Genomic DNA, 25,220 nt, shown 5'->3' on the forward strand with positions numbered 1-25,220 from the left:
GCAATTTCGGCCCCGCAAGGAGTATAGGAGCACTTCTGGGCGGTAGCTCGCCAGTACAAGCTTCAATTTGATCAAATAGAGCTCGACTAGTCGATGACCCTGCACATTCCGTTCGACTTGCTTGGAGCCATTAGCTTTGCGTGCAGGTATTGGTTCCCTTTGCATCGTTTACCGCATATATCATGAGGAGTGAACTTGCTAGGTCGAGTTTGTACTAAATTAAATACGTTTATTATACGCGTATTTATTTGGACAATTATTAATATAACAAACGCGTCACCTTACTATCAAGCAATACTTACTAGTTGGTATAAGTTAAATCATGAAATTGAATTATTTTAGGTTGGGGAAAAACTTTTTTCGCATAGTATGTATGAATGAAGTTTGTAACAATGAAGTATGTAATAAAATCTCTTTGGCTAAACTATTTGCATCTGGCTGGTTTTGGTATTTTTTTTAAACGCAAACGGGCAGGAGGCTCACCTGATGTTAAGTGATACCGCCGCCCATGGACACTGTCAATGCCAGAGGGCTCGCGAGTGCGTTGCTGGCCTTTTAAGAATTTGTACGCTCTGTATTATTAAGTTTGAATTTTAAAAAAGATAATTCCAAATTCAGATTAGGAAAATGTGTGATTTTTATTTATTTTTGTACTGTCAAGATGAGTGAAACTAATGAAGAAATTTAATACATTTTAAAATTTTACTACAAAAAGATATGATAAAAGTTTAAAGTGTTCATAAGTTTGAACTAGGGTTGATTTTCTTGTCATGCCTCTTTGTTGGTATGTAACAATTCAAATTGAGGTGTCAAAATAAAAAAAAACACTCATAAATATAAAATATAACTCTGAGTGGAAGCACATTTTAGATGTCGTTAACTAAATGCTTATATTTTAATTACATATAATATCAACTGTCAATATTATCAAGATAACGATGTAATCTGTCAAATATAAAATCAATATTGTTGTCACAGATCTAAATTATGAAAGTGATAAGGTTTATTAGTCAAACAAGTATGATATGCAACAAGCACTGGTATTGACAGCGGATTCACGGGCTGTAACTTGAGGCTAGTCTTGTAAAGCAGAAATGCGTACTCGATTGAAACTGTAATGTCTCCCCGACCTACTCATATTTTACTGAGCTATACAAATAATAACTCGCAACTATAGAAAAGACATTATTACCAAACAGATATCTGCCACTACCAAGTATTGTAGCGGGTTTGATAGCGTGTTCAACCTAACCAATAGTTTTCGGGTTTATAGTATTAGTATACATATTGCTTCTATCTCGACTTTTGTCAGAAATGTCATCCCACAAACGTTCGTTTTCTTCTTCTGAGCTAGACCTCTGTACCTGTCAAATTATTTTTCTATTTCTTCGTGTAACGTACTATTTATTCCCAATTTCAGATGAGTTGCTACATCAGCTTGTAGATTTACTGTAGCTGCCAAACGTCTTAAAGTTGTTCGGGGTACATTATACAGTTTAGATGCCTTTAACCCCATTTTTTTTTATTTTAAACATCTTCGATTGCCTTTTGCAATGACTGCTTGCACCAAGTTTGTTGTTTTCTTTGTGTCTTTGTTGTAGGGTAAGACAAATATTGTTACAAACTACAGACCCATTTCTATTTTAAATACTTTTTTTAAGATTATTCAATCGCTTCTATGCCCAATACTCAAAGCACACTGTAAAGTTTTTGTGGTTACTGCTCAGTTAGGTTTCTGTGTCAAAAGATCTACTGATACGAATCCCTTGTATGTACATTTTAAGGCAAATGCCTTATGAGAGAAAACAAATTCACTGTATAAAACAGAATTTTCTAGTGCCTTCGACAAACTCATAATGTTTTAATGAAAAAGTTGGATCACTGATATGGTATTGGAGGGGTTACTAAAGTGGTTTGCGTCGTATTTGACGGATTGAAGTTGGAACTCAGTTTGTGTTAGTTGTATGGTATAGAATCGCAATCATACACTTCCACCTCAGATGCACCACAAGGTTCTCGTCTTGGCCCTGTCCTATTTACTCTTTGTAAATGATATCGGTTCGTTTAAAAAATATAGTAATTTTCATTGTGTGCCATCCGCATATCCATCCATATCCGATATGTAATTATGAAAATTTTTAAAGTATTCATCATAGAGTTATTGCAAAGTGACGTAGATATACAGAGGTGGTACGATCATAACAAAATGGTTCTAAATACAAAAAAATATTCGCGAATTACTTCTTCTAAAAATAAACTAACCCCTCGTAATACACTATCGACGGAGTACTACTACTCCAGGTCCATGAAATTTGGAATTTAGGAGTTATAGATAGTAATTTATCGTCCATACCTCATTATTATGCAATAGTTAATAAAGCTTCTATATCGCTAGGTTTCATAAGGCGGTCGACTAAGTCTTTTAAAAATGTAAAACCTAAAATCACACTATTCAATTTTCTGGTCCGTAGCATTTTGGAATATGGTAGTGTTGTTTGGACCCCTCTGTCTATGTTGACAGAATCGAACGAATTAACCGCCATTTCTCTAAACATCTATGCCGATTATATGATAAAATTAGCTATAAACGCGAGTATGAAAAAATACTTTCTTTCCCCTGCAATCACTCCGCGATAGATGCCGCCTGATCGACACTATATATATTTTTTTAATTTTATCTTAGTAGATTTACCTTACGATTTAAGTCAAATGAACTTTCTCCTAAAGAGGAACACAAGAAACACATTAGTCCATTTTTACGTTCGTGCAGTGAGGACCAACGTTGGTTGTAATACGCCTCTAAACAGATCTGTATTAAACCACGCTCTGAGTACATTCGAAGCAGATCCATTTTATGACAGTCTCCATGTCTTTAGGCGTAAGATGCTGCAGCCACTGTTGAGTGTTAATCCCTGACCAATAGTGACATATATTAAAATGTTTAAATTGCACATTTGTATGTTTTAGTCTAGTTTTTCTTTTTAAATTTCATGTTTAAGTTATTTTATCTTTATCATTTTAATGTTCCCGCTAAATGTTGTGCAGACTGCCATTAATGCACATGTATGTATCACGTGTTTGTAAGTTTTTCGTTAGTAAAATAAAATAAAATAAAGTTTCGTGGAGAAATAAAATGATGACAAGAGGAAAAATTTACGTTAGGTGGCAAACTACGTAGTGTGCCATAATGGCCGTAGCCACGTTTTGACGAAAACAAATCTAGTTTTAAACTAGTTAGGGTGAGTGGGGGCAAGATTGAACGATTTTTTGATGAGCAGAGTGATGTTTGAACCTCTTGTAGAACAATAAATATTAATTTATGGCTATGATTAGTGACTAGCAAAAACTATACTTTTCTATCATATCAATAACATATTGTTAAATCTGTTCCAAAGCAGAGAAAATTAGTAAATAAAAACATAGAGATACGGCTACAAAATAGGGTAAAGATTGTTTTTTTTTCTAAAATCGTTATTATTAATGTGAGATGTCGTCAATGGTTTTTTAGTCCATAGCTTTTAGTGACTAAATACCTTTATTATTTTTTTAACCTTACCCCAACGGGTAAAGATTGAAACAGACGTTCTCAAACCTTTGCCACATGTTGCATGTAACGATTTCCGGACGTAGTTACGGGGCATTGTTACTGAATAAAACAATTGCAATTATTACATAATTAGGTATTATTACACAATATACCTTCAACCATGATTAATAAAATATTTTTAGGTATTCATTTTGGCATTGTCCGATATGGATACCTTTTTAAGTAATTGCAAAACTATAATTTTATTATAAGTAATTAATTTCGATAGATAAGATCTTAAAATATTTAATACTTATCGTTGCATATTCGGTGATGTATAAAGTATTTAAATCAAAGAGTTAATTGAATTTCTAGGCAGTTAATTATATGTCGAAATCGTTTAACTATCTATCTGAACTACCAACGTGTTGATTATCAATGTAAAAAAAGACTCCGCCATGATTATTTCATTTGTTTTTGTTATTTCGGTGTGATCGTGAAGAACTGAGAACTTGGAAAATCCGTGTTTTGCTTTATTGTAAATGGTTAGGTTGGTCTTGTTGCCTAGGAACGTTTAGGAATCTCGTTAAACGTTTCTCTCGAACTTTAGCGACTTGATTGAATATCGATTTTTAATTAACTATCTAGAGATTCAATTAACTCTCTGATTTAACTACTTTACTGCGACATATACATAATGCCGTGGAAGTATCAACTAGGTACGTTGCCAATTTATTTCCTGTTAACAGTTAAAGTTTGAAAATAACTTAATTTTTGTATGATACTTGGGAACGAACTAAGATCGAACCTTTTGTATATTTATCTTATCCCGTCATTTTTTTTGGGTAAAGTTGGAAAGTTGATATAAGAACACTAGTTAAAAACTTCGTAAATAGATAACCGTAATCAAGTAGGACTTAATCTTGTTAGATGTACTTAGGAACAACATATATTGGTACTCTAGGAGGTAATGCAGATGTTGAATTTTCACATCTTTCTAATATTATATCAGATTTTAATAAACTCAACATTTTTTTAAAATATGGAATATATAGAACGATTGGAGCGATCGTCAACATCCACGACTGTGGAAAGTGGAAAGAAACCGTGACCATGTGGTATCAAATTGTTTTAGTATAATTAGTATTATTATTATTTTCTTATGTAGCCAAGTTCACATTTCAAGGATCGTCTTGCTCGCTTAAATGTTATTGCTTGTGGCGTCGTCCATGCGTCGGGTTGTCTCTCTCCCTAAAATATAGCGAGGGGGCCGATGGCCATGCATGATACTCGTGAACGGGTGCTACTTGTGGTGACTGGTCGTACTTGAATTCGTGTATGCGGTGATATTAGTTATTTCGACTATGTATTTGCGTGTTGTTCACACGAGATCCTATTTCAGCATGCCTCCTGCTGATGTCATGTGGAACATATTGTAATGGTTGCAGCTCCTTACAAACGTTGTGTAATACAAAAAAAAACTTGACGATTAAAAAGAGTGGCGGAGAGTTTATTGCCAGTCTTCTCTTCCATTCTACGCCCTTGATTTAAGAACTGGCAGTAAATGTAAAATTAGAAGCATTTAATGTATTTTTTTGACGTTTATAAGTGTACATTGTGTTACCTATATGAATAAATGATTTTTTACTTTGACATGGAGAGTAATTTGACACCAACATAATTAAAAAATTAAACACCATACTGATTTTCAAAGAAGTTTTTGAAGAATACTTTAATTCAACAATATCAATATCATTTAAATATCTTTCTCACTGTCTTCTAGGAATAATATCATAACCATGGTCACTTTTATAAACCCAAATATTTCTATTAATTAAAAAAAAGTGTAATTATTCTAATAAAAAGCTTCTTACTACTTGATAAAGAGTAATGTGAGAATCAGTAGAATTTGCTGTTCGACATCAAAAACCTTACAGTCATGAATTTACATGTTCATTTGAAACAATTTGCTAAATTATGAAGTTTTATACTTACTGTAAAGTCATCACGAGACTTCTACCAATTTTAGCTGTTTCATTGTACACTCTCCTGGATGCTGAAAAGTTACACAAAGTCACAAAGAAACTATTAATTACTATAAATTTCTCTATACTGTTGCATTTAATGACAATATTAAATTCTAATTCGCCTACAAGATAAAACAATAAGGAAGATGTTTTTTTATATAAAATATATCAATGACTTTTCATTTTATTTTACACAGTGCATACATAAAAAAATTAAAGGCATATCAAGTGTTTTTTACTAGGAAGGTAACCACACAAACAACAAAATTTCATTATATATTAGGAGTTTATGAAATTTAAATTTGAATTTAATTGTAAGTTGGGGAAGGTAAACTTTTTTGAGAATTAGCAGCGAGTATAGCACCAGGTGCTGGATAGGGCCGCATTTGATACAAGCAACCAGAAGCTGTGGTGTCCACTCCAGTCTTAGCATGAGCATCCAATCCAGCAGTCCATTTCCCGCGGGGGATATCCGAGTAAGCAGCAGGATCCATTGGATCCAAATCGTTATCTTTAACTCTATGTTTTTTCTTATCTCTATGATGAACAGTGTTGCGCTCCTGTTCTTTTCTATTAATCTTTCTTTCCTTTTTGAGTTTCTGTGGCATTTCTTGATCTGAAGTGTCACTGCTGTCATCACTTTCGTCACCTTCTTTCAACAATCTTTCTTCTCTTAAATGGGCTGCACTCTCACTGGGAAAAGCGCGAGGATGACAAGGTGGTAACCATGACACCAAATTGTTATGTAAATTCCAGAAATAGTAATATCCCGTTCCTTCATCATAAATTTCCTCCCAACCTACTGGCAGAGGCCACAGTTCTAAGAGTTTACGCTTGTTTTCTAAGTAATTTTCACTTGGAGTAACTTTACCTTGTTTCCAGGTTTTAACACAGAACTTTGAACATTCGTGGTAAATATTACTTTTATTGGGACAACCTTTATGCCCTTTAATTGGATCAACGTTAACTCCTTCAATACCTTCCCAGTAGTTTTCTTTAATCGTTGACTGATCCGGTTTGTTATCATAATCTTCTGCTATGATCTCTTCACTAGCATGTATTGTGTGTTGATCAGTCCTATTTGCACTTAAAATTCCACGTTTAGCGAGACGAGCTGCTAAAGCGGGTGGCAACGTCATTTTGATTGAATACTTTAAAGTTTAAACGCAGGTTTTTTTAATCACCAGGTTTTTTAATATTCTTCAAATGTTCAATATTACTAAGATTCTAACTGTGGTGAAGTGTAAACTGTTAACCAACTACCACTAACGTGAAAGCCAATCGTAATTTCGAAGCTGCCAAATGCCAACTGCCAAGTATCGGGAAGCATAGATTACATTATATAATACAGGATATTGAGTCAACACTCGACATTCGTGTTAGCGCTACCTGGAGATATTATGCTTACTAATGTACCACCAAACCACGGGTACGCATAGAATTTCAAATTACTATCGACAATTTTCGTGTGAACAATAAAATACTAGCTAGCTAGCTACTGTACTGACTGGTCGGACTTGAATTCGTGTATGCGGTGATGTTAGTTATTTCGACTATGATTTGCGTTTTGTTCCCACGAGAATGCGTGATCCTATTTCACAACGCCTCCTGCTGATAGAGGATAAATCTTTGTTTTTAATTTATTTTATTATTATTAATTCCCTAACATGTCATGTGAAACATGATGTAATGGTTGCAGCTCCTTACAAACATTGTGTAAAACAAAAAAACTTAGCGATTAAAAAGTGTGGCGGAGAGCTTTCCTCATCCGTTCTACGCCCTTAATTTGAGAGCTGGCAGTAAATGTAAAATAAGAAGCATTTAATGTTTTTCTTTTTTTAACGTTCATAATTGAACATTTTGTTACCTATTTATAAATAAATGATTTTATATTATTTATATAAGTATTTTGTTGCTACCGAAAAATTATTACTGGGTAGGTATAGATAATGTGTCCTGGTAGAATGCGAAAGCGACCCCGGAGCCTCTGTAACGCGGCTTTGTAGGAACTACTCGAGGTGGTTTTAGTAGGTATTGTTCACGCAGTCTCTGAATAGCACAGATTTTGGTGTGGGTACATACCCTTGCAACCTTTGAGGGCATGCGCAAATGCATTTCCACCTCGGATATCAAAAAAGGGGTAGGTAATGTCTCAATATATTTAATCTTCTTGGGACCTTTTTTAGCAATCTGTTAAGCCAGATAATGTTTTCATTTCAAAAACAAAAATTAAACACGCCATTAACTTATGTTAATTATATAACTTATAATTTGTCATACGCCACATAATTTAAAACATGGACATAAACAATAATTGTTGTAAACACAAGTAATATTTAAGGTTAGTGACGGTATTAAAACTTACTTAAATCAATAATTTAATATATTTAAAATATGCCTAAAACAAATCAAATGAAATGGATTATTGGTTGGACAAAAAGCTTCATCTTGTTGATTGATTTTAGAACTATCTCATTTCACATTTAAATAATATTATAGTAAAATTAACTATTAGATATTTCGCGTTTTCATATTTTATATCTTCAAACCTAAAGTGTAATGGTAGGATTTTGAAATGAGACTAAGAGTCGGCGCTAATTAGTGTAACTCCCTTGTGCCAGAAAAGTACTGAATTTTGACATACGGACAATATTTCGCTATAATTCTAGTTTCTCAATCTTACCCTTAGTCACTTTGTATGGTATTTATGCAACATTCAAATCAGTGCTAAGCTTTTCTTGGGAAGCATTTTTTTCATTTATATTTGCAACTACCGTTTGATCACCACCAGGCAGACCATCTTCTATATTAAGCTGTCGTTCTACAAGATTCTCCAATACTTCATTCTGTGGGATTGTTTCTTGGGTATAATCTTGAATATAAATATTTTCTATATTTCCTACATTTTCTTCATATACCGAATTTTCATCTAGTTGCTGTTGAGTCCCCAAAAGAGTATCTACTTGTTGTTGATCATAATTTTCGTAGAGTTGCTGTTGTTGATCTACGCTTTCATTATGGGGATAGTCATCAGCAGTATATTGAGTTTGTATTGGATCGTCTTGATATGTATTGAATTGTTGTTCGTAATTGGGATCGTACTGTCCTGTTGACTCTTCGTGTTCATTTAAGTTTGAAACATATTGATTTGTATCTTCTTTAGTAGCCTCATAATATGAATACTGTTCATTGTTTTCGTAAATATCACCTGCGACCTGTTCTTCATTGTAAGTATAATTAACATTTTGGTCTTCGGAATAAAATAAGTCTTTTTGTTCTGCTTCAAATTCTTCGATCTGAGATTGGTCTTCTACATTTCTTTCAATAGTTTGAGGGGTCATACCTTCGATTTCAAGTGAAGTTTTAGATATTATTCCCAATTCATTTACATCTGAAGAATGTTCCTGGATATTAATTATTTCATTGTGTACATCCTTATTATCTTCTATTTGGTCATCAATAGGTAAATTATTGCACTCTGTTACTTCTTTTCTATCTGATATGTCAATAGATGACGAGTTGTAATCTTGCGATACATTATTGATTATTGGTTGAGTTGTTACATTTTGTGATTTCAATTCATTGTTCATGGTATTGTAGTCAGCTTTTATTACATGTACTGGTATGCACTTTTTATCGTTGTTATCCTTTATAGATTTATCATGTTTTTGGTTTTTAATATTTGAGTTTTTTATCACATGATCCTTTAGTGTTTCAATCTGAGTTTCTTGCATATCAGATTTTTCACTACAGGCATTTTTTTCTAAACAATCGCGCACTGTTTTTTTTGCTTGTGGGTCACATTTTATGTAGATTTCATTAGAATTTGTAACCGTATCTGTCTTACACAAACCATTTTTCTCGTCCAATTTATATTGAATATCTTGTTTTGAATGAGTTTCACTTGAAGGCATCTTATTTATATTTTCATTAAATAAAATTTCTTCAACTGGTTCACGTTCCTTATTCAGATCAAATGAAGAACTTTGATTATTAATGGACACGTCTTTCGTTGGTAAATCATGGTAAGTATCATTTTTAGCCATAAATTCTGTATAATGACTAGATTTTTGGTCTTCTTTTAATTCATCTAATATGTTATATTTACTTTTCCAATCAGAGTCATTATCTAACGTTGAAAACGTTTTTTCATTGTATTGGTTGCGATATTTATATTTATCTGGCGAAATTTTAGGTATCAATATGTATTTTTGGCTCACTGCCTTTAGTACTGTAGCCTCCTCAAAGGTTTCGGCCAAAGGATGCTTGATATTTGGTGAGCATGAAATATTTTGGTTTTTTTGCTCATATTCGGGTCGCTGAAGAAGTCGTATCTGACATCTGGTTGCACGTTCCTTTAAAAAAACAACGCTTCATTTTTGTGGTCTAACAATACTCTATTAATATCTTTACAAAAACTGTCTATTAGGTAGCCGACGCAATCACAACAAAAACATTATTAAAGTAGAGTATGTGAATATACTTTGTGATATGGCCTTTCGAGGAGGAACATAACTACATCGGAACGATTTTTGCAAAGTTAATATCTTAAAGAATAAATCCGTTATTACTTTACCATTTTAAAAGCATAACGGAAAACCACTTCAGTAAAGCCGCGAGCAATACGTATTATTTATTTTACCTGGGACCGTGCTGACGAAACTGTTGAGGATGTCTGGAATTTATCCAGCCATCCCATTATGTAATCATTACGACACTTGCGTTTTCTATCTTCTTCGAGGAATGCATCATATTGTTTTCTTAATGCATTTATACGTTCTGATTTAGCCCTAAAACACATTGTTATATTAGCATTATTATTTAAAATTTAAATTGTCAAAATCATACACTAACTTTTTAATAGATTTTCCCATTTTTAAAAACGAAACTTATATTCAATCTTGTGAACATTGACTGTGATATTCGCACACGGCAATGCCGCGTTTGCAATTGTTTTATGAACGACGGTTGTAAGAATTTGCTTATTTTCATACCAGTACAGACAAGAATAATAAACTATCTGAACTAAAATATATACACATCGTTTTGCATATCTGTTGATTTCTTATTTTTACTTTATTAAAGAAAATATTGAAATAATATGAAAACTTCTGACCTAGATGGATACTCTTTCGGTAACCAACTTCCTGTGTAATCTTTCATGCCAATAATTATATGACCAAATTAAAAACACTTAAAATTAATAAGGTATTTACTCCTTTACACTATTGTTATTTGTACCAATTATGAGGCTACTGCAATGATTATTATTTTCGTTGTCAAATGCTGGTATGAGTCTCGTCACTGAGATCTATCTCTACATATTATCTAGTATGCAAGATGCTGCTCTTCTCAAAGACTAGGTAGGACTTTGATAGTCTTGGTAATGATAAAAAAACTAATTTGCAAAACAAAATACCTAACGGGACTAATCTAATCAGTCTAAAATCATATTAGTATGTACGCTGCTTTTCGTAACAGATACCTACTGGTACCGGTTTTCATGTGCATGCATGATAAAGGTCACAGCGACCTTTAAAATTTGACCTTTCACAATGCCCTTGAGATATTATGAGATACTAGTAGGTACTTAATAAATAACTTTCTAAATAAAATTCGTGCATTTTATTTGAAAGTGTTTGAATTCAGTTTTAGTGATATACTGTGTTGTATATATTCATTGTATTGTGTGTATGTATATACTTACTTTGAAGGTTTAATATCCGTAAACCTTAGTGTCTTTACTGCACTTAAAAACTTTATTAACATTTTTGAGTCCGTGGACTTTTTATATTTTCTATGTTATTCCATGAATAATGTGTGACTTTTTGAAGCCTTCAAGATCTTTCATATTTGAAAGATCTTGAAGGCAAAGAGGGTAGGGGGGAGAGGAAATTGAGAGAGTTTGAATACAACTATAAAAAACTAACAATGAAATAGGAAAGGTTTACAGTGTTTTTAAAATTTCAGCTTTAAAATATAAATACCTCTTTTTCTTAAGTAAATACCTATATATAGATCCACGCAGCTGATACAGAAATAAAAAAAACTCGACCAGGAAATCTTAGGAAGGAAGGAAATGTATTACTTACAGAATTAGTTTATTTAATTACTGTGAATTCAGTTGTTTATTTGTCAGTGTAAGTAATTAGGAGAAAATATAATATACGGTATCATTTATATGCCATATCAATCAATAAATTTTGTCTTCGCCTAACATGTACCCAATATTAATAAAAAACACCTCAAAAGTTATAATTCCATATAGCTTATTTAACATAACATGTTGTAAATTAAAAATTATAATATAAATACGTGGTCAATATTCTGTTAAACATTATACACTGTTAAAACAAATAGTAATTACATCTCAGTGTCAAGTGACTCACGTATGCAAACCAATATTTTTAAACATGATTTCTGGATAAAAAATTTAATTAAAGGATAAATTCGTGTTTATTTACAAGTTCACTTTTACTTTACTCCTTATAGCCATGTTATATACTATTTACTCTCAATAATATTTTATTTTACATACTCTCATTTATTTTATGTTTATGTTTAGGTATTTACATCTAAAAACATTAAAATATTTTTGTTTAGTGCTTGACATAAAATAAGGTAGACTCGAGAGTCGAGCGAAGTTATATTCATTACTGTGTTACCCTTAACTGTCAGTTACATAGTCTGTGGTATACTTTAATTGATTCATCAAAGTTTCTTATATTTATTATTTAGGTGAATTGTAAAATAAACCTTGTAAGGTAAAAGAAAATAATATTTTAGGATGTTATATTTTTGTTTAATTATAATATTTTGAAATCACGATGATATCACGCAAAGGTCAGAAAACGATTAACGAAGGTGTCGTTGGTAAATATATCAAGAAGGATACTCCTCCAGACTTACCAAGTAAGTGTTTTAAATATTTGTTACTTTTAGCCAGGATTCGTAGAAAAACATATTATAATGTTGTTTTAGTTATCAATGTATGGACTACTGGCAATAACTGTAGAAGACCTCGCAGTCAACCTTTTAGTAGTAATGATAGCAGTCAAAGTATTGAAAATAAGTTTGGTAAAGCGCAAACTATAAGTGGCCATGCTGGGAAATATACACCCAGTGAATCATCTCCTAACTTAACGCACAGGTCTGTAAAACATTACATTGTGACTTAATTTATTGAAAAAAAAATGTATGACTAAACATATTGTACTTATGGTAAAAACATTAACAATTACTATTGTACTGTATTAGGTTTCACTATCTAAACATTTTAGTACTTTAATAAAGGAAGTTTGAGGATACTAAGAAAGATAAATGATTTTACATACTTTACTAAAGTTCTTTAGAAGTACTTACAGGTTTAATTTTTGTTTTAAATCTAAAAATGGTAGACCAATTTTTGTAGAATTGTCAAGCAAAAAATTTAGTACATAATTACCATAAACACTGCTTGGTATTATGTTAGTATTGAATAACATTTGACATAATCATATATTGTATAAAATAAAAAATATAATATTTATAACTTTTTATTTCCAGTATATTAATTATTATCAATTACTTGAGCTTTTATGAATTTAAGGACTAGTCTAGTCTAGTTCGCTAAGAATGTTGATGTTGATTTACAACCACTGTTTTAATCAGTTGCTCCATTTTAATGTTAAATAGAAAATTATAACAAATTATCATTGTGTATCAAGAAATGCAATTTAGACCTGTGTGATTTGTTTTTCTTTAATGGAAGGTTAAGGAAATGAATAATATTTATAAAATATTAAGTAGTTACTGGTTGGTCAGTTGTTGCCCATTTTTTGATCTCCTGAGATATTTTTCAAATATGTTTTTCAAATAGTTGCATAATATAAGTTAGCACTGTAATACTGCAGTCTATATCAAGCACACACACACACACCACACACAAGATCATGAGATTTCTAACCACTTGTACCCTGTACCTAAAGTAAGTGACACACTAATGAACATCCCATTGACGCTAGATCTCACATAATGAGATTTAGATGAAACAGCTGTTGCTTTATCAAGTACAAGAGTCATGTGCCTCTAGAGCTTTAAAAATAAAAGGTTATTATTAATTTGCTAATGTTATTTAAAATAGTATCTATATACATATATTAAATACTATTATTTAATATAGAAATTGCATACCACCAGGGGTTATGTACTTGGGGTGTTCAAGAAAAGATGATACTCATTATCTCATTATTAATTAATTATTTTTACTAAAGCTAAAAATAATGAATTTTTACAAAAATCGTCTTGAATCCTTAATAAATAGTGTACCGCCAAAATAGGTAGAAATCACTTATATCATCAATTCGAAGCCTTGAGTGGCAGCCATTGCAACTCTGGAATATTGCCCGGAAGCGCTATCTTGATGAAACAATACAACTTTATTTAAATATTCACTTCTTCTGTTACAAAACTAACTGTAACACGAAAAACGATCAAGACAATATTTTTAATCATTTGCCGTCACTACCGATGTCCGTGTCGGGTCGTCGTTATGGAGAGTTCTTTCTTGCTTGAACTCAGCACGCGCAACCGTAGAACGACTCAGTATTCTTCGTCAAGTCTTGATTTACCAGGTCATAGAAAAATTGTTCGTGCAGAGATACATATTTTATTACCGCGCGAACTTCAATTGTATCCTTTTTTATAAACACGTTCCGATACAAACAAATGTCTTCTATTTAAAAAAACAAATCAAAATTTATTGCATTTATGTATTAATATTATATGTAATGTCTGGGCTATTCCTATTTTGTTTATTCTTTCAAACTATATCATTATTACTATTTATTGAACACTCCTTGTATGTATCCCCGTGTTCTATATAACACACAGAAATGACACAGGGTTTTTTTAATCACATATCATGTTATGTGTTTCAGGTTTGCAAATATGTCTACAGGAAGTGAAGTTGGTAGTGTTGCCAGCAATTACAATTCCCAACTTTATTTAGATCCTACTTTGGTAATTTGTATAGAAGATATTTTTGCTTACATTATGATTTCTAATAATGATGATGTTTAATAATAATGATTGTTATAAATTCTAGGCTTCACATTCAACACTAAATGATATTGATGATTCATTTAGCCGTCAAAGCAGCTACAGATATTACAAACAAACTCAGGAGGATCCTATATATCAGAATCAACAACAAGTACTTAATGACTAAATATTTAAATTTTATTTGTAAATAGTCAACAATACCCATGATACTATGGAACATTTAATACAAGTTTTTAAACGCCCTAGTCCTACTCTATGGTTTGTACAAGAAACTGGTGCCACAACTACACTATTATTTACAAATAATTATATTAACAAATACATGTAAGGATTTGTTGTGAGGGTATGAACTAAAAAAGGAACTGAGCTTGACCAAGATACTCTCACCATCTCGAGTCTTGTGTCCATGTAGGCATATAAAATCTAGTATATTTTACATTAGGAAATAATAAATCTTTTACCTCTTTTCTCATTTAATTTAATTTTAGATCTTTGTAACATAAATTTAATAAAGTCTGGCAATCATTCTTATTTCATTCAGGTTCAACAACAAAAACAGCAACAGTATTCATCAAGAGAGACAAGCATGCAAAGAATATCATCAAATTTGAGTCTGGCTTCTAGACATCATCCTCCATCACCACACTCTATTAGACTTCATGCAACTGAGTGTAAGTATTTTGTGCAAAGTTATTTAGTATCAATAATTACAAGATATTAACGAAGCATTGTCTTTTGCTTTAAGCATATAATGCAACAAATCAAGGATCTCCAATATATACAAACTATGTAAATGCTTCACCACTACCATATCATAACAAAAGTCATGGTGGTAATTTGATTTCATCCAGTCAAGGTTAGTAAACCATTTGACCTTATAATATATTCCATTATTCATAATTTGTTCTATAATCAATTAATCAGTATAATAATTTTGGCATATATGCAAAAACGCAATATACTGTTTGAAATATATATTTTCATGAAAAGTGAAAATTGTGTTACAACTATTAGTAGTCATTTAAATGTTTACATTTTATGAGCTTTCACATCTTTAAAAAAATTTAATTGAAAATACACAAAAAAAATATTTTTTAATATGTCATAATGCATATGTAGCCTCGGACGAGTGTGACCTACCTTTGCCACCTGGGTGGTCTGTGGACAGGACACTCCGTGGCCGACGTTATTATATGGACCACAATACTCAAACTACACATTGGACACATCCCTTAGAAAGTGTGCCTCGACCCTGGCAACGTGTTTCAACACCACAACATGGAGTTTACTATTTTAAGTATGAGACTTTCATTCAATGATAATCTTGAATATTTAGATAATAAATGTTAAACTTCCTCCCAATTGTAATTTCAGTGAAATCACACAGCAGACTACATATGCACATCCATGTTTAGTCGGAGGCTGCTATTTAGTAAGCCCACTTGTCCCTACTCTGGTACCACCATATCTTTTGGAAGAGATACCTCACTGGCTTGTTGTTTATTCAAAAGGTAAGAAAACAATTATCCTCTTGATAGAACTTGTCCCTCTCCAATTATTAAAATTTCGAGGATACATGTATTGTGTATTTACATGGCTTTAGTATTCTTTTTAGAAAGTATATTATACTAAAATATATCTTCAACCTCTAATGTAGTAAACATTCTACCCTTCCCTTGCCTATGAAATATATTTTAAATACAGTTATTGTTTACAGCTGATCAAGAGTTGGATCATAAACTGCATTGGAACATGTTTAGACTGAGTGAATTAGATTGCTATTCAGATATGTTGACACGTCTTTACAAACAAGAATTGCAGTTGATTGTAATGAAATATGAACAGTATAGGTAAGCCAAATATTTTTACTACTTTAATAAATGTTGGGAAACTAATGAAGCATATGTTATTATATATTTTGTGAATCATTCAATGTGTAATATAAATAAAATCATGTTCAGCATAAAATACATTTCAGATCTGCGTTGTTGCAAGAATTTGAGAGAAGAAGACGAGCTAAATCATACAGTACACATTCTAATTGATTTTTTTATGAATATTTAAACTGTGATTTTAGATAAAACTCATTACCCAATAGGTAATTACAATTTTAGATATGACGAAAGTGCCTTATATGCTGTGCAGAAATTATGTAAAGTATTGAAAAAAAATCTAATAAAAATATATTTTTATACAAACCTCTAATTTTAATTGTATTATATCAGGACAATAAATTATTGCTTACAAAATTATAACATGCACTGTTTTATTTGATTAATTATTGCTTCTATTAGATCTAACTTCTTTTCCATCAACAATATCATATTCATCTACTTTTGATATTCCAGAAATTCTTATTACTTTGGCATTTTTAATACCTAGGGTATTTGCCCAAGAATAGCCTGTAAAAGAAAGAACCTTTTTTCTATAAATGTTTAAAAAAACAATGCAAATAATGTATAATTTTATAAAAATATTGTTTCTTCATGTGCAAAGCTCTAAAGATTTTTTGCTTTAAATGATTTCTAAGCCTTGATTTATTCATTTTTAAATTTCACGTTAGTTTGGTTATTATTAACCAGTAATGTTGTAGGTCTAATAAGTGTCCTAGAGACTAAAGAATATAATTTACGTACCAGGGGACATGTTTTTGTCTTCGTCAGATTTGAATCCGTAATAATGAGCCCAGTCGGATTTGCCTTGATAAATGGAATAAACTACCAAACCAAATGCATTCCATGCAAGAAATCCGTAAACTAAACTCAGTCGTTTTTTCCATAGTACTGCAAAGTCTTCAGGAATAGGTTTTGTTCTTTTTCTTATGAATGAATGCCACCATTTATAAATCATTTCTAAACCTTCAATATAAATAAGATAATATTATGTAAGAGAGGTAACAAGTTTTCATCTAAAACTTCAATGAAACGCGAAATGGGTTGTAAAGAATTACGTCTATCTAAAAGCGTTTACAATTTACTATCACAATCCCAGCCACTAGCTAATATATTTACCATACTATTGATAGTGAAATACTACCTTATTAATTAATCTGTATCTTTCGTGTGTATAATAGTCACAGACTACTATAAAAAAAGACAAAGTTAAAGTTGATTACACTCCTATCCTAATTGAATTTTAAAAGTTGTAAAAATTGTTAGATTATTTTGATTGTACGATTTTCCATGGACAATATGACAATTGACAATATTTATTATGACACAAACTGCTAAAAAATCAAAAATATTTATAAAAAGTTAAGAGATATACTCTATGATTTAAGTTTTAGGTTATTTTCATTATAAATTAATTATTAGGAAAAGTGCGGATACTGCACATTAGAAATTTAAGTGAGGTGATTTTATAAAATCTGATAGAACTAAAACCGGTTTTAAAAGTATGTTTTATTTAATTGGACTTGGCCTAGGTAATGCTAAAGATATAACAGTAAAAGGGCTAGAAATCGTAAAAAAATGTGACAAAGTACTTTTGGAGGGATACACTTCAATATTAACCGTAGGTCACAATGTTTTGGTAAGTTGTAATTTCTTGATGCCTATTACGCGATTAGTTCACTTGGTCATAAACGGAGTATTCAAAATAGTTTAAAAGTTTATAAATATGTAAACCAAGGCAGATGTTTTTTACAACTTTATATATCTATAGTTTAGTTCTAAGATAAAATTATTTACTCTTTACTAGTCTGGGGTCTGAACTATAATGGTTCCCTTGCCCATGTTCTTTACTTTTTTAATTTAGATTTTTATAGGAAGAATTTTATGGAAGACCTATCATAATTGCTGACCGTGAACTTTGTGAAAGTCACATTGACAAATTTTTAATGGAAGCCCGAGATGATGACATAGCTCTTCTTGTGGTTGGCGATCCTTTGGGAGCCACAACTCATACAGATATGTTATTACGTGCTAAACAACTAGGTGTTAGAACTGAGGTAAATTATAATGTTCAAATCTATCAAAACAATTTAATGTTGTTTGTTTCTAAATATAATATTATCTCAGCAACTTCCTATAAGAAAATATTATTTCAAGGTAATACCAAATTTCTTAATCTTATCCATTATTATCTTTCCCCCCAGATTATACATAATGCATCTATAATGAATGCAGTTAGCTGTTGTGGCTTACAATTATATAATTTTGGTGAAACTATTTCAATACCTTATTGGACTGAAACATGGAAACCAGACAGCTTTTATGAAAAAATTATCGGGAATTATACAAGAAATTTGCACACTTTATGTCTATTAGGTACTTTAGAAAATAATAGCAGTAGCATAGTTACATGATTGATATATTATACCAGTAATAATGATAAATACATAAATTATTACTTGTTTGGATATCAATGTCAATTAACATTTTAATTTTAGATATAAAAGTTAAAGAGCCAACTGAAGAGTCACTAACGAAAAAAGTAAGGCAATACATGAAACCAAAGTTCATGACTGTTAGTGAGGCATCAACACAGCTTTTACATATAATTAAGGAGAACCAAAATTCAGGTGAGCTATGAAATCTATAACATCAATCTTCTCATATAAACATCATATAGCCATACTTTCTTCCCATCATATACTATATTAGAAACATTTTCGTTTTGACCAATTTAAATGTTTATATTATAGGCCTCGAAATAATGTTGCAAACTGCAGTTGCGGTTGCAAATTTATTTTTCACTGTATGTTTATTGTTATCACCTGGACTAATTTGGTTTGTTTCGTTGATTGAACCTACTGATCTTAGAACTACATGTATTAATAAAATATTTTTTTTTGTGTATAGTCCAGAACGAAGAAGGCTACATATAACATTACGTCACTAACAATGCGAGACTATTTTATTTTATCACTTTATTAATATGATTAATTTATTGCAACAAAATTGACACAATTTAAATATCGACGAATTTCTCAAAATAACTCAAAACAACGGTAATAGTAGTTAATACACGCCCTTATTAATGTACACGACGGGACTGGGACGGGATGTAAATTAATGCGGATAAAACCGCGATGTGAACAGCATTTTTATAAACATTGTCATTAAAGAATGTCAATATTCTTCATCAGGGTTGACCGAGGATACATTAGCTGTGGGTCTGTCTCGAGTCGGTGCACCAGATCAAAGAATAACCGTCCTGAGCTTGAAGGATATGCAAACCCATGAGTTAGGACCCCCTCTACACAGTTTAGTGATTCCAAGTCCAAATCTTCATCCGCTCGAATTAGATTATTTAGCTCAGTTTCGATAATATTCACAAAGACGATTTATTTTTAAATACTTTATTACATGATATGAAAATATTTGAAGATGAATCATATTGTTAAATATTAAATTATGGCTATGTAAATAAATATTTAATAAAGAACGTCGTTTACTTTTATTATTTACATTAGGACAATTATAAGCATTGCTATTATACGTCATACATCTATCGCTACAATAGAAAGAGAAAATACATTTAAATTAAAATTGGTCCACGAAGCTACCAAGAAATCTTGTAAAACGAAAGGATGATATGCCACAATAATTACACACTAAACGTTATTACGTTAAAAATGTGACAACTGTATACACGGCGTACAGGCGGTACATAATTCAACGGTCACCTACTACAGAAACGACAATCAATAATTATTATACCTTCACCGTTTTACGCGTTCCGTTCGAACCACTATTATAAAAGGTACGTTAATTATTATTTGGTCTAAGTTGCGCGTTACATTACGAATTATTAAAAAATATACACAAACAACGGAATGTACAATACATCCTTAAGGTGCATTAGCATGCCCGAAAAGAACAATTCTAGTTCTAATATTTGTAGTCATAACTGGAACATGGTGGGTCACGATATCTATAATATTAATAATATGATATATAAAGGCATGGCTACTATGTAATATTACAATAAACACTAAAATCATTAAATAAGACAGTCTTTAACCTTACTCATAAGGAATACAAACATGAACTACATTTTAGTGTAATATATTAAACGTTTTATGTCATGCTTCTACTCAAGTGAGATTACTAAAATATAAATTTTTGGAAATGGGAGTATTGAGAACTCTACACTGCAGAGACTTGTTGATCATCGTCTTCGTCATCCGGCGCGTCGTGATAGTAATCGTAAGAACGAGTGACACCTTCGTGCGAATGAGCTCGGTTCAGGCGATCGATGCGAGCCACTTGAGCGGCGAGCGTGTAAGGCATTCGCGGAGGAGGGATCGGCCGAACGCAGTTCGCCGTCGTGCAGGACCCGTGCCCGCTGTCGCTCGACGTGGCCGAGCCCGTTTTTCTTAATGGCAAGTTTACTAAAGACGTCACACTGCTACTTTCCGCTGATAAATCCACCGGCAGCGGGGTAGGCGTGTCCGAGTGTGATCTCTCGTGTGCGGCGCGGGAACAACAAATTCCCGGCACGGTTCCGTCTCTTCTATGGGAGCACGGGGAGGGTCCGGGGGGTGGCGGAGGTCTCGGCTGGTGTGGACGGGTTTTGGCAGGTTCGGATAGAGCCAATAACTTTCTCACGGCTTGTGGTGAGGCTGCTCCAAATTTATTACCTGCAAAGCCTTTTTTACTTTCACTGGCCGACGATGCACTGCTCGTAGTAGAAAGAGATGGTGATGGATGTCGACGGCGTGGCATCGAAGGTGCCGGCCCTGAACCTTCACACTCTAAAGACAGAGCGTGAAGTCTTTCCTCGTCAGTTTCCACATGCATGCGATTTAAGTATGCTTTGACCCGGCGAACCATTTGCGCTTCCTCAAACATCTTTTTTGGATTTGGCACATTGGAGGACTTCTTTCTTCTTTTTACGGTAACTTGGCCTTGTTGAACTCCAGTTGTTAATTGATTCAATGCCACCATAGCATTGGAAGGAGGTTGTTTACCGGATTCCAGTAATGTTAGCAAGTCGTATGGAGCACTACACATATTTGTGAGGGTCTTTACCTCTTTGGCTATCATGCGCAATTTTTCAAAATTTACCATACCTTCCACTTTCGTGTCATTTCCAAGGTGAATAAATGTCAGATCTTTTCTGACTACAGGATAGAAGGGAATGACAGGTGATCTGCCTTGTTCAGCTGTAATTAATTGTCTGTACTTGGACATATTCCTAGAGGGGTCCATAAATGATTGTAGATCTGTAAACAGTTTAATGTATTTTGTAGGTAATTTGTCCCAGGTCATTCTAAGTCTAGAAACTGCACCGTGGCCTAATCCTGAAATTATAGCAAACATAGAATTGTAGTTTTTACACTCTTTGCAATGCCTTGCAACTTTTATAAATTGTTTTATGATTCTAGATCTTCTGACAAGATTTTGCTCATTGACCACTTCTGTTACGACCCAAAACATTTCTTTATTTACCAAACCTGCAAATTGTGATAGCATCGGTGTACCATATCTACTTTTCAGTTCAAATAAATCATCCACATACTCAGTGCTCTCTATTTGTCGAAATATGTAGAAATCTTGTAATGTCAATTGGACAGCAACTTCCACTGCATTCAGTTGCAAGAAGTGTACAACACTCTCTCTCAGTAATTCCGGAGCCATTTCGTCAGGTACCAAAGTTTCACTAATACCATTTGTTTTCAAATAATATCTAGAGCTTAATCCGATTCTTTCTGCAAGGTTTTGTAACTGATCAGGTAGCCTATGTTGTTTAATTATGCCTCCTTGTGCAACAGAAACTTCACACAGGGAAAAATTTGAACTTGGCTCTGTAATACCAAATTCTCGCAAGGCAAGCATTACTACTTCTCTGGCAGTAGTTTCTTTATGAGCTGGTAAATATTTACAAGTTTGATCAGCTCTATACACCTTTAGTACATGTTCAGGGTAATCAGATGACTGATAATCATCGTAACAAATTGAAATAAGATCTGGATTACTGTGGGAGCTGTAAAATGAAGTGCTTGTGTTTGCTTTGTTTAAAGCATCTGTATTGGAAAGAATGCTGTCGTCATTGTGAATTCCATCAGTGATGGTATTTTTTGGCAGAATATTCATTTTCATTAAAGCCTTATGAAGTCGTTTTGGACCCAGTGTCATAAATCCTTTTTGTGGTTCTTTTTTAACATTTATTTCTGGTTGCGATTTCTTTATTGGAGACTGGAAAATAGGAGTCAGGGTGATGGGATCATCACTAAGTAATTCTGCTGTTGAAAGTCTTGCTCTTGGATCTGTTTGCCATCTGACCATATTTGTTCCTCCCCTCTGTCTAGGAGAATTTTCTGGCATGAGTAACATTTGCTTGAAAGCTAAGAAATTACTTTTTACTGTTATACTTAGATGTGTGGATCCTGTAATTATTTCCATGGCTTTTGCATGACTGACATGTTGAAAAGATTGACTGTTAACTTCTAGTATCTGATCACCTCTTTTCAAGCCCACTTCCTCTGCCTTAGAATGTTTTTCAACTTTTAATACAAATATACCATAACCCCTTTCATATCCACCTAGAATAGTAAAATTAAGCGGCTCATCTCTTGTTGGGCGTGACAAAGTAACACTTCTTGTTCTGGCTTTAGCTGAACAAGCTATATTTAGCAATCTCAGTTGACTTTCCATTTTCTCATGCTCCAAAGCCAATTCAAAATTCTCAAGGAATTCCATCATATTTGGATCAGTTTCAAAATCAGTAAAATGGTTGTTCACCCAATACAGCACTACCCTTGTTACCTTATCACGTACGGATGGTTCTGAGAACCAGGCAAGTAATTGCTTGGCAACTACTAAATGATTTTCAATGAATGTTCTGTGAGTCAATAGAAAATCTTCTACATATGTTGAGTCACGTGAATTATCTTCAATAAGTTGTAACATCAAATGTTCAGGAGTTCCTCTTATTACTACATGTCCATCTTGATGACCAGATTCACCTGCAGCACCCCTGTACTCTGTTACCAATACCACAACTCCATTTTCGTTTTCATGACGTTTTATATTTTCTTCACCCTGGTGTAAAATTCGGTAGTAGTCTGTTTGAGTAACACACACAAATTGGCAATCATTGCATCTCGTAGTCATAACACCTCGATGGTATAGCCTTTCAAGGGTAGCCTCAGCCATCCCAAAACTGTCACCAACATTCAGATATTCAACTTCTCCATTTTGATGTTCAATACCAACATGTCCATTAATTAATACTGACCAGGAGTCGTGTTCCTCTCCATCTTGCATTACAATTGTCTCTGCCTTCTCAACAACTGCAAATACCATTACAGCACATAATGCTCTTCGTACAGTAAGTGTCATATTTGTAAATGCTTTTAAATGTTGAGTGAATTCTAAAAGAATCTCAATATCTTCTTCAGTTCGTTCACTGGGATCTTTTTCAAGACATTCTCTGACTGGATCACGAACAGTAAGGCTGTCCATAGGTTCTTCTAAATCTTCTTCTTCATCAGAGTCCACTATAGACTCGAGGAGACCTGACAGATCTACCTCCATATCCATGTCTAAGGAGCTATGAACAGATGTCATAGTGTCACTACCACTATATGCCGAGCTGGTGTCACTTGCGTTGGAACACTTCAGAGTATGGGGATACAGCTCTGGACTGTGGCGGCCACCACGCCCACCTCTCAACATTGTGAAGCTTCTTCTTTTATACTTGTACACTCCAGCTCCTAAAATACAAACAAAAGTTAATGCCTCTAAATCCATTTAGAACAGTATTCATGTAAACAGTTATTATTTTATTTTGAAACAATAGTTTTAATAACATTAGTTTGTTTATTGTAATCTGGGAGATATTTTGTGATCATCTATTTACAGTAAGTCGAATATATTGTATTTTATGTTCAAGTAAATATGTTCCTCAAATACACGAACATAATTTTCTCTTATAAATAGTAATAAGGTGTCTTCCGTAGCGTTGCGTTGGTGGACTTTTCTAACGCTATTTACACATAATTTCCTTAAATTATTAAGTAACAGTTCGGTACTACGACACTAATATTTCTTAGATTAAGTTAGTATTAGTATTTAAACAAACCTGTACAGTACAGTATATCATTTGTATTTATTTTGCATTCATGGCGGAACTGTCAGAACTCCCAAGATCCATGTTGGATACCAGCTACAGTTGGTATCGACACAACACATAAAAAGAAAGAGATCGTAATTATGTACACTGTGGGATTACTCGGTTTTCAGTATTTTGATTTAATTCGAAAGCAACTATGGCTACGACTTTAGAAAGCAACTTTCCCAAACCCAAATGCAGTTGGTAGTTGGTACTCGTATTTCCAAGTTTTGTAACACAGACTAGCAAGACTATTTTGGCTAGATTATAAATGCTCATAGAGATTAGAGAATGAGATTCAAACAGGTAAGAAATAAGCATAGGCCACAGAGTAGCGTATAAGTAGATATTGATTATATATTTTAGAACTATATACGAATACTATGCCATATACTATGATTTCTTATTTAAAATAAAGATTATTTTTTCGTATGGAGTCCGTGGGAAACTCGCTCAACTCGCTTACCTCTTTCAATCGCTCGCTCCGCTCCGCTTTGGTGGAAGCACTTGTATGAAAATCATTGTTACGAGAATAGCGGAGTCCGTAATGGGTCCGTTCCGCT

General features: G+C 32.9%; 6 protein-coding genes across 7 annotated transcripts; 2 read left to right on the plus strand and 4 right to left on the minus strand.

The window, feature by feature from the left end:
• Positions 1-5,816: 5,816 nt before the first annotated feature.
• On the minus strand, positions 5,817-6,823 carry LOC123716633 (polyglutamine-binding protein 1). The gene has a single exon (XM_045672474.1). The coding sequence runs from the start codon at positions 6,690-6,692 to the stop codon at positions 5,862-5,864; it is 831 nt and encodes a 276-aa protein (XP_045528430.1). The 5' UTR covers positions 6,693-6,823; the 3' UTR covers positions 5,817-5,861.
• Positions 6,824-7,907: 1,084 nt separating this feature from the next.
• LOC123716711 (uncharacterized protein PF07_0021-like) lies at positions 7,908-11,389 on the minus strand. Its single transcript, XM_045672571.1, has 3 exons — positions 11,261-11,389; positions 10,196-10,343; positions 7,908-9,908 (listed from the first exon to the last, which is right to left on the minus strand). The coding sequence occupies exons 1-3, from the start codon at positions 11,320-11,322 to the stop codon at positions 8,259-8,261; spliced, it is 1,860 nt and encodes a 619-aa protein (XP_045528527.1). The 5' UTR covers positions 11,323-11,389; the 3' UTR covers positions 7,908-8,258.
• Positions 11,390-12,232: 843 nt separating this feature from the next.
• LOC123716389 (protein salvador homolog 1) lies at positions 12,233-16,716 on the plus strand. The gene is made up of 10 exons (XM_045672108.1): positions 12,233-12,465; positions 12,535-12,703; positions 14,472-14,553; positions 14,639-14,746; positions 15,137-15,266; positions 15,341-15,451; positions 15,715-15,892; positions 15,970-16,106; positions 16,313-16,445; positions 16,574-16,716. Exons 1-10 carry the CDS (start codon positions 12,381-12,383, stop codon positions 16,638-16,640), a joined length of 1,200 nt encoding a protein of 399 aa, XP_045528064.1. The 5' UTR covers positions 12,233-12,380; the 3' UTR covers positions 16,641-16,716.
• Positions 16,717-16,821: 105 nt separating this feature from the next.
• Positions 16,822-17,769, minus strand: LOC123716391. 2 transcript variants are annotated; one of them, XM_045672112.1, is made up of 3 exons: positions 17,632-17,769; positions 17,232-17,453; positions 16,822-16,997 (listed from the first exon to the last, which is right to left on the minus strand). In XM_045672112.1, the coding sequence occupies exons 2-3, from the start codon at positions 17,443-17,445 to the stop codon at positions 16,870-16,872; spliced, it is 342 nt and encodes a 113-aa protein (XP_045528068.1). In that variant the 5' UTR covers positions 17,446-17,453; positions 17,632-17,769; the 3' UTR covers positions 16,822-16,869. The 2 variants fall into 2 exon arrangements, with proteins under 2 accessions (XP_045528068.1, XP_045528067.1); XM_045672111.1 differs by lacking the exon at positions 17,632-17,769 and having other exon boundaries at positions 17,232-17,557.
• An 86-nt stretch (positions 17,770-17,855) lies between these two features.
• On the plus strand, positions 17,856-19,953 carry LOC123716390 (diphthine methyl ester synthase). The gene is made up of 5 exons (XM_045672110.1): positions 17,856-18,126; positions 18,362-18,544; positions 18,692-18,863; positions 18,986-19,117; positions 19,685-19,953. Exons 1-5 carry the CDS (start codon positions 17,992-17,994, stop codon positions 19,864-19,866), a joined length of 804 nt encoding a protein of 267 aa, XP_045528066.1. The 5' UTR covers positions 17,856-17,991; the 3' UTR covers positions 19,867-19,953.
• On the minus strand, positions 19,936-24,885 carry LOC123716388 (rap guanine nucleotide exchange factor 2). Its single transcript, XM_045672107.1, has 2 exons — positions 24,628-24,885; positions 19,936-24,259 (listed from the first exon to the last, which is right to left on the minus strand). Exon 2 carries the CDS (start codon positions 24,219-24,221, stop codon positions 20,688-20,690), a length of 3,534 nt encoding a protein of 1,177 aa, XP_045528063.1. The 5' UTR covers positions 24,222-24,259; positions 24,628-24,885; the 3' UTR covers positions 19,936-20,687.
• Between the last annotated feature and the right edge of the window lie 335 nt (positions 24,886-25,220).

Source organism: Pieris brassicae, chromosome 11 (assembly GCF_905147105.1).
Source record: "Pieris brassicae chromosome 11, ilPieBrab1.1, whole genome shotgun sequence".
Classification (NCBI taxonomy): Eukaryota; Metazoa; Arthropoda; class Insecta; order Lepidoptera; family Pieridae; genus Pieris; species Pieris brassicae.